Genomic DNA, 15,955 nt, shown 5'->3' on the forward strand with positions numbered 1-15,955 from the left:
TAGCATTCCAGTTGTTTTGTTGGGGGGGGGGAGGGGGTTAAAACTCCCCCCCACCTGCCCCCCATCCTTTAAAAATGAGATGCTTCTAGGGCATTTCCCCCATTTTGTCAATAGTTAAAGATATCTCCTTAATTTAGGAATGTTACAAAGTTTATTTTGCATTTGTTGCATAGTGAGAAATCCTTACATTTTTTTTAATATTGAAAATTTAAAACTTCAGCTCTGAAACTCAAATCTTACCCTTTTTGGAGAAATTAAGTTTTGCAGTTCGAAGTAAGTTGGCTGCAGCAAAATCTGCCAAATGATTACCTTAGTTATACTAACTGCCATGAAGCACTCTATAGAGCTGATACCTAAATCTGGCAATCACATAGAGCCTATATTTCATAAAGTATTATCTGCAAGTCCTATATGATACTTTGGGCACCAGATTATACAATCACCTCTAATGTCACTGTTTAGTAACTTAAAGTTTATTACAAGCATCTCTTTCATAGATTTGCATTTACTTGTAATAAGCCACCATCTTTCAAATAATGTTCAGGACTGTAACAGAAGTTGAGAAAACACTACTGATCAGTGTAAAAATTACAGTGCAAACTTCTGCATGCTCCACATTTTTTGTTTCAATCATTGGCTAACTTTGTATATTCTTTAAGGAACTACAGGTATTGTCATCAGTTGTATTATTGGCATTTGTGTTGGTATTGGCGGGGCTGCTGGATTGTCCTTTTATAATAAGAAAAGGTAAGATACTTCTTTATACATGTCTACTTGCATCTCCGGAAAGCTATAAACAAGCCCTGCTTTGCTTTTTACCCCCCCCCCCTCCCACACTATTCAATAGTTTGCTTTTTGTTCATTAGACCTACTTGATTTATTGAGGCAACACTGGCTTTAAGAAACTTCCTATATAAATCTACTTTTTCATAGAAACCTTAAATTTAATTGGTTTTGCATGTGTTGCGACTCCAACTGATATTAATACTGGACAAGTCAGGTCCCAGAGTGAAACCTGACTTGATGGATCCTAATTTCTTTTTTTGAAACCATGGAGGAAAGTTACCAACTAATTTACAGGTGTTTGCTGATGAACTTTTAACACACAGAATAGAACATTTATTAAACAAGAAAAAATGAACTATATTACACCCAACAGAAAGGTTGTAAAGATCTCACTACGAACAAAGAAAATTGTTCAGATATTCACTATTCCTTCACCCCAGCAATATCTCTAGAGACGCATACAAATTCAGAAAGGTAACACAATTTACAATATATACCATGTACCTCATACTTACCTGAATATTAGAGTATATGTGAATTAACAGATGCTCTGTGGTCCGACCATCACACTCCAGAGTAAATGGCAGATGCAACCAAAGCAGATTCCATGGATTTTTCAACAACCCACCTAGATGTCTGTCACATTGTGAGCCAATCAACCTCACTGAAACGTTTTTTCCCATGAGACATTCCAATTTGAAGAATTCACTTTGGAATTCTCTCCAAATGTTGCTCCCACTTGGACGGTTTCATCAAGGGCCCACCTTCAGGGTTGCATATGAACCTTTGCATTAGGAGCAAGAGTAAGTAACTTAGCCCCTCAAGCCTGCTCCACCATTGAATAAGATCATGGCTGATCTGATTGTAACCTCCTGTCTGCATCTGATAACCTTGTTTATCAGGAATCTCTCTACCTCTGACTTAAAAATATTTAAAGGCTCTGCTTCCACTGCCTTTTGCGGAAGGGAGTTCCAAAGACTCATTATCCTGTGAGACAAAGAATTTCTCCTTATCTCTGTCTTAAATGGGCAACCCCTTATTTTTAAACAGTAATCCCTAGTTCTGGGTTCTTCCACAAGGGGAAACATCCTTTCCACATTCACCCTGTCAAGACCCTTCAGGATCTTAAAGTTTTCAATCAAGTCACCTCTTACTCTTCTAAACTCCTAACCTGTCCAGCCTTTTCTATAAGTCAACCTTCCCATTCCAGGTATTAGTCTAGTAAACCTCTGAACTGATCCTAATGCATTTACATCCTTCCTTAAATAAGAAGACCAATACTGTACACAATACTCCAGACATGGTCTCACCAGTGTCCTGTACAACTGTAGCATTAATTCCCTAATTTTATATTCAATTCCCCTTGCAATAAGTGATAACATTCTTTTAGCTTTCCACATTACTTGCTGTACCTGCATACTAGCCTTTTATGATTCATGCACGAGGACTACCAGATCCCCCTGAATCTCAGGGCTGTCAATCTCTCACCATTTAGATAATATGCTGCTTTTTTATTCTTCTTGCCAAATTTCACATTTTCCCATATTATATTCCATTTGCCAGATCTTTGTCCACTCACTTAACCTATCTATGTTCCTTTGTAGTTTCCTTATGTCCTCTTCACGACTTACTTTCCTACCTATCTTTGTGTCATCAGCAAATTTAGCAACCATACCTTTGGTCCCTTCATTCAAGTCATTTATATAAATTGTAAAAAGTTGAAGCCGAGCCCTTATCCCTGTGGCACACCACTCATTACATCCTGCCAACCAGAAGAAGACCCATTTATGCCTACTCTCTGTGGAGAATTTTCTCCCTGTCGGGGGGTGGGGGGGGCTGCGATCGGCTAAGCTTTGTTTCAAGTTTGCTCCTTCCAGCTCTCTCTTTAATTGGGACCTGTTTCTCTGCTCTTTACTTCTAACTTTACTTAATTGTACTTTCTTTTGACCCCTGTCTCTGTCCCTTATCTGGGACTTCTTTCTGGGGCTTCTCCCTGTCTTTGTTCCTGTCTGGGACTTTCTTCTGAGACTGCTTTCTGATCTCTGTCTTTTTCCCTGCCTGGAACTTTCTTCTGGGACCCCTCCCTGCCCTGCTCCCTGGGACACACTCAGCACAATGGTGCTCCATTTGAGGTCACCTGAGCTGCAGTTTCACGCCATTTCACTTTTTGCTTCTTTTTCTTCTGCGCAGGCGCGCAGGGCTGGTTCCTGGCCTAGACCCGAGTTCCCAACCCCAACTGCCGATTTAAGGTAAGTATTTGCGTTTGTTAACACGTGTTAACAATTGAACATAGGTTTTCATCCTGATGAGTTCTAAGCAACTGTCTTAACTCCTGCACCCACAAAAATGTAAAGGAATTATTTCTCTAATCTTGCATCAACGGCATTTGTTTTCTGTGGCTCCCCTTAACAAGACTTAAATACTTCAAGTAACTTAAACCATTTGGGCCTCATTCATAAATGCCAATATGAAACTGTCAGTCACCTTGCATGTGTTGTCATTCTGATGTTTCAAAGTTTAGTTATTTATTTATTATCTCAAGCCTTTGGAAGGTCTGTCACTGAGCATATCTGGACCAGTTATCATTAAATATCTTCCACTCAAGTTATGCTTACGACTAATTTTGCTCAACTGTTCCATTTCTGATCTTGTAATTGATTTATCCGTAGCTCTATTTTGATGTACTCTGATTCCCAAGGCCTCTGTTCTCCCTTAAATGATCATTGTCCTGTCTTGAATACTACTTGGGTATATAGGGAAGTTCTAATATCTTTCTCTTCTCAACAGGAGTTCCATTAATCTGTGAATCATCTTTTGATTTCCTCCTCCCCATCCCTTTTCTCTACATTTAATCTTTACTGCAATCAAAGCTGTCTTAGAAGAAACACAATTAATTAACTTATTTCTTGAATAAAGTGATATTATCTTTGTGTTGTATATAGGATGCTGTACTAATATTTTACAAATTTAATTAACAATATGCTCTGCTTTATACTGGATTTTCACTTATGTCTGTCACCTTTTGCTTTCCCAGGCAGCGTAACATCTGTAAGAAGGTTCACATTAACCCTCAACCCAATGAAAACCAATCGGAGGTCAATTTGAATGAGTACCATGATCACCCAGTATGATCTTTAATGAAGTCAAACTTAATATTATAAAAGGTAAACCTGTTAATACAGATTCTAGGTTTCAAACTGCTTTAAATGCTTTCAGTTTTGGCCTGGTACAGTGTTAAGTATTTATCCTGGCCAATGTTTGTCCCTTTAATAACAATACTAAAACAGACTACCTGGCCAATATCTCATTGTTGTTTGTGGGATATTTCTGTGAACAAATTGGCTCTGGTTCCCTACATTAATATCCTGACCACGCTTCAAAAAAGTACTCCATTGGCCGAGAAGCACTCTGTCACGTGCCAAGATCAGGGAAGACACTATCTAATTAATTATCTTTCTAGTCATAACACCACATTACACACTGCGTTTACCTGCTGCAGAGTTTGTGACCAAGCCAGTTATGCACCAGCTACGCTACAATTGGTAGCCCTCAGACATACGGCAGGATCTTCCAGTCGGCAAATAGGAGCGGGGCCCGCTCGCCGATGTGTAAAATGACGTAGGATGATGTCGGGTGGAACTCCCGACATCATTCCGCATCATTTCCATTTTCAGGTCGGCAGGGGCACGGCTGAGTCAGCTGCGCATCCGCCGACCTATTGAGGCCATTGAGACACAAGAATCATTAATGGACCTGCCCGTCCAACCTTAAAGTCGGCGGGCAGGCCGGGAGCCCTGACAGGCTTCAGAAAAAGCATGAAACCACATGCGCGGGCGGGATGAGGTTTCATGAGAGTATCTAAATTTTTATTGAAAGTTTCAGTTAAAGTTATGGACATGTCCCAACTCGTGACAGTATCACATGAGTGGGGACATGTCAGGGAAATTTTCCTATTGTTTTTACTGCAAATTTTAATTCAGAGCCGATCTCCCTGAGGCAGCACTTAGCCTCAGGGAGATCAGTGCCCTCTTTAGCACACATGCGCGGAAAAGCACACTCCTGGCTGAGAGAATTCCCCCCCCTACCCACACAGGGAAGGCATAGCCCTTCCCGACGGACATCACGCTGGGCGGGCCTTGATTGGCCTGCCCACGTAAAATGGCGATGCACCCACCCCCCCCCGATTGGGGGCACCGATCGGAGACGCTCCCAGACCTTCCTTCCCCCACCCAAACGGGGGGAAAATTTTTCCCATAGTGTGGTAACATTTTCACCTAGGGACTGTCAGGACTGGGAGATGATGGTGTTGAAAGCTGAAGCCAAGGAGGTAGAATTTCCAGAGGGAAATGAGATATTAAGATCCAAGTTATGAATAAAAAGGACTGACTCACTGAGGATTCTAAAGAAAGAGAAGGAACCTTCCCTGGATGAATTATATTTGGGGATGTTTAAACATTTAATTAATAAAATAGCTTTTCTAACATTCTGATGGCTTACTGGGTTACTGTTTTTCAGACATTGCCTTCAATGGGTTCTTTTAATATCATTCAGATTTTCCCTGCAGCTGATAAACACATGCAATCAGTGGTTTAAAAGTATGACACCTGGCCCTTTATTTGAAATAATTTTTTAATTGAAAGCCAAGATGCAGGATTAAAACACATAGTGACTCATTGATGTCAACAACACAGGGGACCGCCATTTGGTTCACCGTGTACACGCTGGTCAACAAAGATCTGACTGCACTAATCCCATTTTCCAGTGCTTGGCCTATAGTCCTGGAGGCTATGGCAATACAAGCGAATATCTAAATACTTCTTAAATGTTCTGAGAGTTTCTGACTCAACCGCCTTTCAGGCAGTGAGCTCCAGGCTCCCATCACCCTCTGAAAATATTTCTTCTCACCTCCCCTCTTAGCCTTCTACCTCTTACCTTAAATCTATACCCTTTGGTTATTGACCCCTCTACTAATGGAAAAAGTGCCTTCCTATCCACCCCACTATCCTCCTCATATTCTTATATACCCCCCTCCGGTCCCCTCTCAAGCTTCGTTGCTCCAAGGAAAGCAACCCCAGCCTGTCCAATCTTTCCTCATAGCTCAGACTCTCCAGCCCAGCAGTATTCTGGCAAATCTCCTCTGCACCCTCTCCAGTGAAATCACATCCTTCCTATAGTGTGGTGACCAGAACTACACACAATTTTCCTGTTGTGGCCTAACCAGTGTGTTTTATACAGTTCCAGTATAACCTCCCTGCTCTTGTATTCTGTGCCTCGACTAACAAAGGCAAGTATCCCATATGCCTTCTTAACCACCTTATCTACCCTGCTACCTTCAGGGATCTGTGGATACGCACAACAAGGTCCGTCTGATTTTCAGTACTTTCCAGGGTCCTACCATCCATGATGTCACCCCTTGCCTAGTTAGCCCTCCCCAAGTGCATGACCTCACAGTTTTCCAGGTTGAATTCCATTTGCCACCGCTCTGCTCACTTGACCAGTCCATTGATATCCTCCTGCAATTTATGGCTATCTATCTCACTATTTACCACCCTACCAATTTTCATGTCATCCGCAAGCTTATTGATCATACACCCTACCTTTAAGTCCAAATCATTTAAGTACACCACAAACAACAAGGCCCCAGCACCGAGCCCTGCAGAACCTTATTCGAAACAGACTTCCAGTCACAGAGACATCCCTCTACCATCACCCTTTGCTTCCTGCCTCTCAGCCAATTTTGGATCCAACATGCCAATTTTGGATCCAACATGCCACTTTGCCTTGGATCCCATGGGCTCTTACCTTCTTGACCTGTCTGCCATGAGGGACCTTCTCAAAATCCGTGCTAAATTCCATGTAGACCACATCAATAGCATTAACCTCATCAACACTCCTGGTTACCTCCTCAAAAAATTCGATCAAATTTGTCAAACACAACCTTCCCTTAACAAATCCATGCTGACTATCGCTGATTAATCTGTGTGTCTTCAAGTGCAGATATATTCTGTCCCTTGGAATTCTTGAATTCTTTCTTATAACTTTCCCATCACCGAGGCTAGACTGACTGGCCTGTAATTTCCTGGTCTATTCCTTCCTCCTTTTTTTAATAATGGAACAACGTTTGCAGTCCTGTAGTCCTCTGGCACCTCACCTGTGGCCAGAGAGGATTTGAAAATTACTGCCAGGGCCCCTGATATCTATTCCCTTGCCTCCCTCCAAATATTAATTTTTAAAGAATCTAATCTATTTCATAATCATAGTGATTAATTTATTCACTTAAAATCAAAAAAAAATCGCTAACTCAACATACCTCTGGATAGAATCATAAAAATAATAATACAGCGCAGCAGGAGACCATGCAACCCATTCATTCTACCGTATTTCTTTCAGGGAGCAATCCAATTAGTCCCATACCCTGCTCTTTCCCCATATCTCATTTTTTTTTCCACTAGTGAAAGCTGCTACTTTGCCTCTCCTTTTAAGACGCTCCTCAAAACCTACTTCTTTGACCAAGCTTTCTACCATTTCCGCTAATCTCACATTTTGATTTGGTGTCCAATTTTGCTTCATAATGCTCCATTCTAGAACCTTGTGATGCTTCACTTTGTTAAAGGTGGCATTTGTCAAGTTATTTTTGTAGAATTGACCTCGGTACTTACAAAAGTGAGATTAAAATGCTAAATGTTGCTGCTGTTTTATTTCATAATGATTAAATGCTAGTCATGCAACGGAGAAGTTGCTTAAATAAAAGCAGAATGCTGGAAGCACTCAGCAGTCTGACAGCATGTTTGAAGATAGAAATGGATAACGTTTCTGGGCTCTAACCACATTTAGGTCAATGCAGCTATTATCTCACCATCTTCCTTGTGTGTAATTTTGATTAATTTTAATTCTTTTCTAATTCTCTATATTTTACCCCCCACAGGTCAAAATTCTGAACAGTCTTTATTCTAGATGTAAACAGCTGGCAATGTTGTATTTCAGTTAAGCCCATATCAGAGCAAATGAACTGAAGCATCTACCTTTTCTGTTTTATTGCAAAGCAAACTTGATGCAGCTCTCACTATTTCAAACAGAAAATGCTAGAAATATTTAGCAGCTTTGGCAACATCTGTGAGAAAGAAACAGACGTAGCATTTGCCATTGACCTGAAACATTAACTCTGTTACTCTCTCTGCAGATGCTGCCAGATCCACTGAATGTTTCCAGTAATTTCTTGTTTTATTTCAGATTTCTAGCATCTTCAGAGTTTGCTTTTGTTTCACTAATTTCGTTTATCAAGGATTAGTTTTCTTTTCATATTTTCTATCATTTTAGGCAATTGCACTTTATGTTAATTTAGTTTTCTTTTTTGATGCCAGTGCAGTCAGTGTTGTTCTATAAAAATGTCCACCGTGAGCTGTGATTTAGATTTGAACACTTTGTTTTTTAAAAAAATCACAATGATTCTGATTGTTTATTCAAATTTATTTGTTTAAATGTATTTGTATCACATTGCTGGGAGTTGCATTTTCGGCATTGTGATTAATCCACAAGTGAGTTACTGTCACCTTTATTTAGACTTTTGTGTGAATTACTGATTGGTGTGTTGAGAGATTTATTTTTAGTAACTTACCGTTAACTCCTTAAACAGCAAAGTAAGATATTTGATTAAACTAAGCTTGATATTGACTTTTCTTCAAATTTCTATTAGAATATGGTACCTGTGGAGCTTCTTGAAAACAAGCATTGATACCTTAATTGAATACAGAGGAAAGGACTTTCCTCAAGTTTTAAAATAAATTCTTAATTTTTTGTCACTTTATATGTAATGTGTAATCTAAAGGGAAATTGCTTTCTTTGCCATATTTTTTTTATTCATTCATGGGTTGTGGGTGTCGTTGGCTAGGCCAGCGTTTATTGTCCATCCCTAATTGCTGTTGATGTTTCAATGCCTCCTGCCCCTCCCCATTGAAGCATACTTTTAAAATTAGATGCATGGGTGTATTTTCCAATGAATAATTTGAGGATAAGATTACTCATTATAAAAAGAATTGTTTGTTTTGTTGAAAAGTTAATTGTGCATTAATATGTACTTTTAAACATCAGATTTTAAGCTGAATCAAACTGTTTTTACCCTGTAGTGTTCTTTTGGTGGTCTTGAGTCACTGTTCAAGTCTTGATCAGATCAGTCTTTGTACATTATTTTGTTATGTTAGAAATTTGAAGATGATCCGTTCATTTAAATGCCTGTTCTTGTGTCTGAAATATTTTCTGACCATAAATATGGTGGAATTTTTTAATCTTGCATCCTGAACCAGTTATATATCACAAAATTTAGAGCAATATTCTATTTCCATTCCAATATCAAAGATATAATACAAAGCTATCAAAAGTAACAGTATTGCATTCGATAATAGTACATTGTCTTTTTAAAATTGTTAAAATTGTGCCTTCACTATACCCTGCACGCCAAATCTATTTTGCAGCAACTCAATATGTACAGTTAAAGGCAAATTATCAGAAATAAATGCAATGGCAAAATGTGCAATTGAATTCAATAAATCTGCTAATTCATACCCTAACGTTAGAATATGACCATGAAAGCTGCTATATTGTTCATTTAAAAAAAACAATTGGCCTACTAATGTCATTCAAGAAGGGGAATCTGCCGCCTTACTTGGACTATCTTATACATAAATCCAATACGATTCTTAATGCCTTCTGAAGTGGACTCTCAGACTATTCAGTTGTGATACAGTTTGCTTCAAGTTGGCAGTTCACCATTACTTTCACAGAGTTACTAAGCATAAGTAAGAAATACCATATTGTCACTGTTGTCCACGTGTCAAGAACAAACAGTTTTTAAAACACTTAAGGTCAACATTGCTTAGTTGTAAAGAAATAAATTAGTCTTGGTGTAACCGAGTGTGACTATTACATCAGTGAATGGAACCAGTTTCAAAATGGCTAACTTGAAAGAGGGAAATAAAAGAATATCAATTTTAACAATGCCGACACTTAATTTTATTTTTACCTAAAATACCCAAAAATCCTGCATAAAATAATTCTAAAAATGTTTGTGATGTGTGTCTTTGATTGAACTCATTTATGCTTTAGTCCTGAAGACGCAAAGTGCATGTGATTTTTTGCTATTACAGATGCCAATCTGATTTTGGTTTCTAGTTTTTGAATCTATTCAAAATGCATATACTTTATTAATAGCAGAGGTCATATGTTTATTTGATTTTTCCATTTTATATTTATGCCATTTTAGTTTACAACCATTATTGCCACTGATGGGATCTAGTTAATTATGTGCTTTTATCTGTGTATATAATAGATTTTGTTTATGCTTAAATACCGAACTTGAAGAGCTTTGGAACATTTTATTATGTTAAAGATGCTATATAAGTGCAAGTTGTTATGATGGTATCTGTTTTTTTATTCAGCTTTTTGGCACATCAGTCTTTATGTCTGCAATCCCAAACCAAATCCAAATTGCTGCATTGTGTACACAGCAAGATGATGTCACTTACTTTGATGTTTACACTGTAAAGATTATCCTATTATATACATATCTAACATTTAAGATGTTAACCTACCAAAGTGGTTATGAAACCATCAAGTCGTAACTGTTCTTTGAGAAGATTGGAATACGTGTATTCTTAAAGACATTATGAATGCACTTTTTTAACCAGATTTACTATTCTGGATATTGAATGGCTGTAGATAGTCATTCTCACCTCTGTCCATGACCCCTCTGTCCGTTATCCTATTTAATAACTGTTGAACAAAAGTGGTAGAGCCCAAGGCTCACTATCACATGCTAGAATGTGAAAATAGGATCAGTGAGTTTTAGTGATTTTTTTTGATGACGTTCTATATAAGAACTATCCTAGGGTGCACAGTATACAGATTCATGTTACTTTAGCAGTTTCCAGAATTTAAAATATTGCTTGAAAAAGAGACATGTCTAAGCTTTGCGTCTTGCACTCATCAGGATACTCACAAGAATACCAGTATAAGGGGGAAAACAACAATTTGCACTATGTGAAGAGAGTGCTGACTGGTTGGCAAAACATGTCGCCATGGAGAATGCACTACTGATGGTGACTGACAGTTAACTGCCAAGCATTGTTTGAAATTTAAAATATACACTCCCAAATTTAAAACGGCACAGCTCACTTTTAATGTACTTAAATCTTTTCAAAAACCCTATGGCAGATAACTAAAAAGCCTTCTCGGCCTGGAGGATTTATATATGTCAGAAAAATGTCTGTTGTATTATTAAACAGTGGGTAGATGGAGGGGAAATGATTAAGGCCTACTTTAGGCATGAGATTGGCGATATGTTTAATTTGCAGACAAAACTGGAAGCCTCAGGTCTCAGCTCCAGAATGGCACCAGTTTACAAATACCAATCAGATAACCAGAGGGAACTTGCTCCAAACCGCTTTGAACTGATTGCCACGCTGACAGCATCCCCCAGGTAGGTCCTGGGAAGTGCAGAAGCGGCCAGTAGGGGTGGTATGATGCCTTGCTTTTCAGGGTTCCTGTAATGTAAGTTTAAAAAGAAAAAAATCTTAACCTCTTTTAACTGCTGCTGGTTAAGCCACAGAATAATCTGGACAAATTGAGAGTAATGTATCTGGCACATACTTTGTCCAGTTCTGGCCAACTTAGTAGGTAGATTATAAAATGTCATTAGCAAGCAAGAGACCTAATGCCTGTCGCAGCACCTGCCAAGGACTCTTCAATATGGTGTTAAGCATGCTTTCAGCACAGTTAAGGTGAGTATCATGGTGTCAGAAGAGTGTTTGGATTTTCCCTACTTTGCACCTGAACAGCAAGTGTGATGAGATCCAATTTTACCCCCAGATTTTCAAAGCCATGTTTGTAACCTTTTCAGCCTGTCATCTTTATTTCTTAATCAGCTTGGAAAGTTTCTTGCCTCTGCTTAACATTTTACTTTATACTGCTACTTTCTTTATCCTGCTCAGTGCTGCTGACACTTCCATCATTTCCTGGTTTCTACTGTTCTGATATAGTATTATCACTGCCCTTTGTGCAGCAGTACAAACAAAGTCCAAGTGATATTGGAAATGTAGTAGGGGATGAGGTTTGGCAGCAGGCTTCAATATAGAAATCCGTACACCAGTCTACTGCAGTTCAGCTTGAAATGGTATTGAGCATATAGCGTGTGGGTAAAGCTCCCATAAGTATCAGTGATTCAGACAATCTGTCCAATTTGAGACACTTCTTTCCTCGTGCTATTATAAATTATTATAATTATTAATTTTGTTTTCTAAAGACAAGCTGAACCATGAACTTTGAAACATATTTCAAGTTAAGTTTTCAGAGAATTATTTTTGAGTGCTCCTTATTATTTGAGAGAAAAGCCAGCAAAAGTCATGATTGAACTGGATTTGACTTAATTCACTTGCCGTACATTATAAACCTTATTTTTAATATGTTGCCTGTTAGACAGCATGACACCCCTGTTATTACAAAACACCAAAACAAGCTCAAGCTCACTATCAGCATTGCAAGAATATTATAATTTAAATGTCACTTTATTACAGATTATTGGATCTAGTCACTAGTTTGGTTGAAATTACGGACTCGGGATGCACGCTTGTTTCAGGATAGCCGAGTTGGTACCATAGACAGAGGAGATCAGCAGACAATTCTTAGGTAGAACACATTCTATTTATTTACAAAGGAACTCAGCAGCTACACTTGTGTGCTTTCAACTCAAACCTTGTCTCTACATCACCAATTCCAACTATTGACTACTGACGTAGCCCACACTACCGTGCTATTGGATACTAAGATCATGTGACCTTCCATTATAGCATTCAATCAGATTATCACACCCCTCCCCCTTTGCTCAAATACATTTTACAGTTACAATTACAACTTTTCTCAAAATATCAAATTATTTCTTCAGGTAAGTAATATAAAAATTCAGACTTTCTTGGAGTTTCCTTATGCATGTCAAACATCAGCTCTATAGTGTTGGATGCTTTGTCAGGAACCTCCTTTCCTGAAGTCTGAACAACAGGTTCTTCAGCGGGTACCTGCAAATCTGTTTCCTCAACTCTTGCAGGTATGGTCAACCTTTCAAACACACCTGTACTCTTGAGTTCTTTCAACAGGAGACGTTGACTCAGTCGTGAACACTGGTCCTATCATTTCTTGGTACTTTGCTTCTCTCTTCCTGATATGATCCACATGTATCTGTATAACTCGGTCTTCCACTTTAACGTGGTAAGAAAGAGGTCCAGTCACCACTTATTTCATCTGATAACCACTTGGGTCCATCTCCAAAATTCTTCACACATACTGTCTCTCCTACGGTAAACTTCCTGTCACAGCTATGCAAGTGATGTCCAGTTTTCTGACTTCCCTGGCTCCTTTCCCCCCCACCCCGGTAAATTTGGCATTATTAAGCTCAATCTCATCCTGACACAGTGTTTAATTAACAATTCTGCAGGTGTGACACCTGTTGTTATGTGAGGGGTGGTCCTTTAATCCTATAATGAAAAGGAAAATGTGCTAACTTGTTCGCTTTGGAATCTCCAGTTAATTTCTTCATGCCAGCCTTGAGCGTTTAAACCGCACTCTCAGCCAGTCCATTTGAGGAAAGGTGGTATGGTGAAGTTTTTACGTGAGTGATTTACCATTGAGGCTGATAAACCGTTGAAACTCGGCACTCGTATATGCCATACCATTATCTGATACGACCGCTTCTGGTAGTCTATTTGATGGCAAAACTTTGATGTAGCTTGTCAATTGTAGCAGATGATGTTGGTGACTTCACCTCATATATGTCCATCCATTTTGAGTGTGCATCAACAATAAGCAAAAACATTGTTCCCATAAAAGGTCCCATATAGTCAATGTGTAATCGCACCCATGGCCTTCCTTGCCACTCCTGAGGGTGCAGAACTGTTGGAGGTAACTTTTGCACTTGCTGTCACTGCATACAACCCCTCACTAAGCTCTCTATTTCTCCATCCATCCCAGACCACCATAGATAGCTGTGTGCTATTGTCTTCACTTGGGAAATTCTTGGATGTGCACTATGTCAGCAATGACTTTCGTCCTTTTGAAGGAACAGTCCCTTCAAAATATGATGCAATTTGGAAGAATTGATCCTTTCGATCCAGCCATGGATGATTGGTCTCATTGTATTGAACGCCTCACGTTCTTTTTCCAAGAAAACAACTTTGCAGGGGAAGAGAAGAGGCAAGCAATTCTCTTATCCATGTGTGGGAGTAAGACCTATGGATTGATTTGAAGTTTGACGGCACCCAGTTTCCCATAATCTAAAAGTTTTGGTGAATTAGTGAACCTCATAAAGAGTCATTACCAGCCATAGCCCTCAGTAACGATGCAACAGTTCAAATTTAACTCAAGAAATAGAGCCCCGGGGGAGACAGTTGCTTGTTTTGTGGCAAGTCTGAAACAGTTAACAGAACATTGTGAGTTTGGTACATCTTAAATGATATGCTTAGAGATTATTTGGTGTGTTGTGTAAATGAAGATATGATTCAGAAGAGATTACTGTCTGAAACATTTAGATTTTAAGAAGGCAGTAGAGATAGCACTGGCCATGGAAAGCGCAGTAAGGGATTCAAAAACCATTCAGGGAGTGCAAAATGGTACCGTCCTCCATGTTGGGTGGGAAGCCCCAGCCAAAAAGGGCGTGAGAATGCAAGGCTCTGCTGAGAAGCAGGAAGCAGCCACTGCTAGCAGATAAATAAAAATAAATGACTTAGCAGCAAAAACATGGAATAATGGCAACAGAGGTGGAAGCAAACAGCCTTATAACGAATGGAACTTTAAAAAAATCAAATGTTTTTACTGTCATCGAAATGGACACCCCATGACCATTACTGAGATTCACTTTTAAATCCAGACCTTTCACTGCACGTTTCCAGTGAGTGGGGGATTAATTGCTATTGTTCAACCATCTTAGGGGAGTGGTCATATTTCTCCTAGCACATCATTTTATCAGTACACATAGTTTATAACAATTGTTTTCCATCCTCAGGCCCTGTCAGGAATTACATAAAATTCTTGAGTTGAGACAAAATTACATTCCCTTTTATATTTGGTCAAAGTTAGAAATTTGCCATTACTGGATCTGTTACACCTCTCAGATACTCAAATGCTGAATTTGTATTGTTTACTCCTCCAATTAGTTGGAAATCATGATCCTTACCTTCCTTTTGGCCCCCTCATCCACTTGAAGTACTTTAGGGCCGGGCTTACAGAATCTCAGAATTGTTACAGCATGGAAGGTGGCCATTCAGCCTGTCGTATCGGTGCAGGCTCTCCAAATGAGCAATTCACCTAGTGCCATTTTGTTACCACCTCCCAGTAGCCTTGCACATTCTTCCTTGAATCCTCCCCCATTCAGCATCCCTGAAGAGGTTAAATATCCCCACTGACTTGTAGGAGACCCAGGCTTGTGACCAACCAGCGGGAGTGCACAAAGCTCCACCCAACCTATCTTTTTATTCTTTCATGGGATGTGGGCATTGGTGGCAATGCCAGCATTTGTTGCCCATCCTTAATTGCCCTTGAACTGAATAGCTTGCTAGGCCACTTCAGAGGCAGTTAAGAGTCAACCACATTGCTGTGGATCTGGAGTTACATGTAGGCCAGACCAGGGATGCGTGGTAGATTTCCTTTCCTAAAGGGTATTAGTGAACTAGGAAGGCTTTTATAACAATGATAGTTTCATGATCACTGTTACTGAGATTATCTTTATATTCCTAATTAATTAATTAGATTTAAATTCCAACAGCTGCCATGGTTGGATTTGAACCCATGTGCCCAAAGCATTAGTGCACTAGTACCCAACCCTTCAAACACCACCTGCCCCACTTGTGGCAAAATCTGCAGATCCTACATTGGAATTGGCTATCTAAGAATCCATCAAACCAGAGAGGAAGCAAGTCATTCTCAATCCCAAGGGACTGTCTGCACTGTACCCGCAGCTACGCGACAGTTGCATTCCTAACCCTGGCTCATTTCTTGGGATCAAGGGCATTATTATTAGTGGGCACAAGTGGCATTAGCAATCGTGCCTCAAAATGGCACTCAGCAGAACTGCAATAAGATTAAAACAAATTCTCAACCACTGAATGGTTCTTACATATTCTGAGAAATGAAG

At 39.4% G+C, this 15,955-nt stretch overlaps 2 protein-coding genes across 8 annotated transcripts in view; one reads left to right on the forward strand and one right to left on the reverse strand.

The window, feature by feature from the left end:
* LOC121282553 (membrane cofactor protein-like) overlaps positions 1-9,774 on the forward strand; it is a 47,749-nt gene extending 37,975 nt beyond the window's left edge. Inside the window, exons 13-15 of one of the 3 annotated variants that reach the window (XM_041196291.1) lie at positions 660-747; positions 3,821-3,950; positions 7,712-9,774. In XM_041196291.1, the coding sequence (XP_041052225.1) occupies positions 660-747; positions 3,821-3,917 (185 nt within the window). In that variant the 3' untranslated portion in view covers positions 3,918-3,950; positions 7,712-9,774. Of the gene's footprint in view, positions 1-659; positions 748-2,976; positions 3,036-3,820; positions 3,951-7,711 lie in introns of those variants that run through there. The other 2 variants (XM_041196292.1, XR_005944071.1) reach the window with 2 other exon arrangements.
* The window catches only part of LOC121282554 (C4b-binding protein beta chain-like), a 72,710-nt gene that overhangs the window by 30,579 nt on the left and 26,176 nt on the right, over positions 1-15,955 (reverse strand). The window contains exon 5 of one of the 5 annotated variants that reach the window (XM_041196296.1): positions 10,882-11,321. The exons of 3 other annotated variants lie outside the window; for them this stretch is intronic. In XM_041196296.1, the coding sequence (XP_041052230.1) occupies positions 11,155-11,321 (167 nt within the window). In that variant the 3' untranslated portion in view covers positions 10,882-11,154. Of the gene's footprint in view, positions 1-10,881; positions 11,322-15,955 lie in introns of those variants that run through there. One more of the 5 variants, XR_005944075.1, reaches the window with a different exon arrangement.

This window comes from Carcharodon carcharias, chromosome 9, assembly GCF_017639515.1.
Source record: "Carcharodon carcharias isolate sCarCar2 chromosome 9, sCarCar2.pri, whole genome shotgun sequence".
NCBI classification, from domain to species: domain Eukaryota; kingdom Metazoa; phylum Chordata; class Chondrichthyes; order Lamniformes; family Lamnidae; genus Carcharodon; species Carcharodon carcharias.